Consider the following 3,701-nt stretch of genomic DNA (forward strand, 5'->3'; position numbering starts at 1 on the left):
GAACTTTAATTGGATTATTTAATGTATAATTCAAACAAATTGATATAGAATGTCCTAATACTTTACTTGCTAATGCCAAACAGTTTTCCTTGCTTTATTTGTTGTAGATCGGCTAACTCCTGCTAGCAAAAACTCCCTGTATAGCTTTTGTGTATGACCAGTAAATAAAAATATACTTCTTAAACAAATGAGAATAAAATATTCTTCAGCTTTTGGCTAATTTTAAGTAGCTATACATAAGCAAAAAAAGAACAACAACTGGATGAGCAGCTAATTTTAAGTAGTTGGTGGAAACACGTCATACTGTACAGTTTGGATTTGGACATTTTTTTGTATTCATCCAGATTGATTTTGTATTTCTTTAAATAAAGAGAAATAATGAGACAGTTCTGTAAAAGTTAGCATGGTAACTTTTACAGAACTGTCTCTTTAAAAGTTAGCATGGTAAACATTAGCATTAGGACCACCATGCCTTAAATAACATGCAGCATTTAACAAAAGAAAATAAACTAACCCAAAGAGACCCTTCATCCCATATACAGCATCATAAATATACATCAATACAATCACAAATGCTGATTCAGAGGTCCCAAATTACAAATAACATTTGTGTAATTTTCCATGAGGATATTTTGGAACAGTTTTTAAGCTAGTTAGCTTTTACATCGTTTATTATCTAGTTAATTCCAGTTTTATTCCTCCAACAGGAGCACATATTTGTGGTAGTGACGTACAGGCAACTGGGACCCTAAAGTTTCCTCTAAGCTGTCCTTTTCTGTGATTACAGAAAAAAATGTTCTGATATTATTTTTTGCTCATCTTCCCAAGAAGTAGGATATATATATATATATTTTTAAACAAAAACGGTTGTTTTTTTTGGATTTTTCAAGCTTGGATTTCAAATCTAAACCAATGCAAAATGTAAAATATGGAATGGAAGACAAGGAGTTAGCAGCAAACAGAAGGAGCTGATTTTGGGGAAAGCATGTGGGTGTGTGGGAACGTTCAGTTTGGCAATCCTCCAAAATAAGATGAACTGTTAATGGATGCACATGTTACATAACCTTTCTTTTGAGTACATTTGTGTCTGGGGCTGAGATAATAAGGAATGATAAAAAGGACAAACAGTTGCGTTATGTTTGGTTTTTAGTAATTATTTGTGGATTTCTTTTTTTTTCTTACCAAGTAGTTGTGTCCGTGTTTGGAGCGCAGCATGGAGGCAACCTCCCTCAGGTTGACGGCGTAGCTCTGTTCCTCCACGCTGCCCGGGAAAGAGACGGAGATGATCCGCTCTGTGATATACACCAAGTCCAGCTCGTAGGTCTCGTCCAGGGCCTGCAGCAGACTGGTGCTCCTTCACACAAATCAGAAATAAGTGGAACTTTTAGTTTTGTAAGTCGTGTCATTCAAACCCTAAATAAAATCCAGAGTTTGAATTTAAAGACTGATACAGCATATTTTCAGGATTTATTGTAATTAATTTAGAAGAAAGTTCATGAAACAAACATAAAGTCCTTCAGGAAGTTTCTATGGAGTTGCACATCTAACAGACTCACTCCAATGAATATTGTGTTTTTGGTGTTTTTAACTCAATTTTTCTCATGATGGACGACATAAATTAAGAAAATAAGTCTTGGATGTGTATTTCTGAGTATTTCTGTAGTCAAACTATTGTGAATCAGGAGCAGACAAAAACATGTTTGAAAAAGATCTTATTAGTAGGACACAAGCTCCTTTCAAAACCATCCGCTTGTAGACAAATACATCTATACATGTCTTTGTTTTCCTCATCTAAAGGCTGTACAGCTGAATATCCATTTTTGTTGTACTGGTAATGTTAGGTTGAGGTTGTAAGGAGCTGTAAACAGATGGATGATGGGAAGGGGGATGTCAACAGTCCCGCCAACAATTCAGAGGTGAATTTCTAACAAACTCCAGCCACTCTGCAGAAACTATGTCCTACAAAACTACACAAGTTTTTTGATTTTGGCTAAAAATGGCAAAATCATAATTAAAAGACTATTGGGAACAGTTTTACAATAGATCAAAAGAATTAAACATCTAAACTCAACTTCTATTAAATGTATTAATTGACTTCAGATAAAGTTAATAAGACCATTTTATAGGTTTTCGAAGAGGGAAGAGTTAAGAAAGGAGTTGGATTTTTTTCCCCCTGAAATTAATATTGAACAACAATTTCTTTCATGGATGTCACAAGACACGCACAGTAATTTCATGGCAGAATGTTAAGTACTTTAATACACTTTCTTTGAACTCATTTCAAAAGTAGAGCACACAGACATGTGGTTGTTTGCTCCACTTTTGTTATGTACTTTAACCCTTTCCTTTAAAGGGGTAATGCTGAATACTAAAAACTTCAATAGTCACAACCAAATGTGCACAAATAAACATAATGTTCAACTTTTGAAAGAAAAGGAGCGACTCCTGGTTCAAAAGTTGGTATTTTTTTCTCAATGTTAGAGATCTCTTTGCATTTTGGTGGGTTTTTGACAAACAAGAAAAGGAAAAAGGATCAGAAATCATAAACAGATAAAGTTGTTGGACTGACTGAATGCACAAAGAAGGTGGGGGTTAGAATCTGAATCCAGACTACACAGCATATTTCCCACATTTGTCAGCTGTGAGTGGGGTCCTGGGGGGACTGCTTGTGGATCACCTCAGCTTTACTGTACCAACACTGTAACTGACACTGCTGCATACATCTGGAGCCACTCAAAGGATCCTTACTAGAAATTATTCATCACCTAAAGATCAAGGAGACCATGACGTGCACATTTCCACCGTTCCAACAGAGACGTCCCATCGTTTAAGTTCATTGAAGAGACACGTTTTTCTCTTGTGTGATCTCGTTTTATGGCTCTTTTGATTTGTATAAATATTTCCCACTTTTTTCTGATTGGGAATGCCTTTCAAAAGCCGGTATCTGAGCTCAGTCTTTACAGGACTGTGGTTTGGTGCTGATCCACATCCACTGGCATGTGTTTGGCGGTCTTACGCCAGCTGGTTTCTCTACTGTTTTTGGTATACCTCCTCGATGAATGATGAACTCCGCACATCCAATTGAGTGATCTCATTTAGACAAAGAATGTTTTTACTGGAAAACTTAAGATACTTTTGGTAAAAAAAAAAAAAAAAAACCCAAAGTTACCAACAAAAGTTACAAAATCAGGAGTTGATTTTAGATTTTTCAAGCACTAATTATATATGTGATCATCTTCAAGTATTGAATTTATACTCATAAAAATTGGGTTTTGCTATTTTTTGGGTGATTTTCTGTAGTAAATTAAAAGCAGTTAAAAATATGGAGCAACATGAACTCTCCTTAACAGATGTATTATTAGGCAATAAGACTGAGTCATGTGAATTAAACAAAGGTTAGACATCATTTTTACACAAGAAACAAAAGTAGAAACAAAAAGTTAAAAAAAAACAAGAGTAAAAGTTTGATGTGTACGTCCAAATCTTTGATTCAGGAATATAAGCAGTGCTCAACTTTTGTTTGAAAGTTTTATTGATTTAATTATTTTGGCTTCTGTGTCTCTTGCTTGATATAAAATATTTATTGTAATAGAGTCACATCATTATCCTTTTTTTGAGCAGTTTGAGCTCAGATACTTTGCAAGCTTCAAACAACAACTCAGTTATTTATATGTTAACGACTCTCATTGGCATGCCACTCA

The 3,701-nt window shown here is 34.8% G+C and overlaps 1 protein-coding gene across 14 annotated transcripts in view; it reads right to left on the reverse strand.

Annotated features, from left to right (window-relative positions):
• Positions 1–3,701, reverse strand: part of tns1b (tensin 1b) — a 167,897-nt gene that overhangs the window by 41,611 nt on the left and 122,585 nt on the right. For all 14 annotated transcript variants that reach the window (XM_036209791.1, XM_036209786.1, XM_036209787.1 and 11 more), the window contains one exon: positions 1,183–1,354. In XM_036209791.1, coding sequence (XP_036065684.1) covers positions 1,183–1,354 — 172 coding nt within the window. The remainder of the gene's footprint in view (positions 1–1,182; positions 1,355–3,701) is intronic.

This window comes from Oryzias melastigma, linkage group LG21 (assembly GCF_002922805.2).
Source record: "Oryzias melastigma strain HK-1 linkage group LG21, ASM292280v2, whole genome shotgun sequence".
NCBI classification, from domain to species: domain Eukaryota; kingdom Metazoa; phylum Chordata; class Actinopteri; order Beloniformes; family Adrianichthyidae; genus Oryzias; species Oryzias melastigma.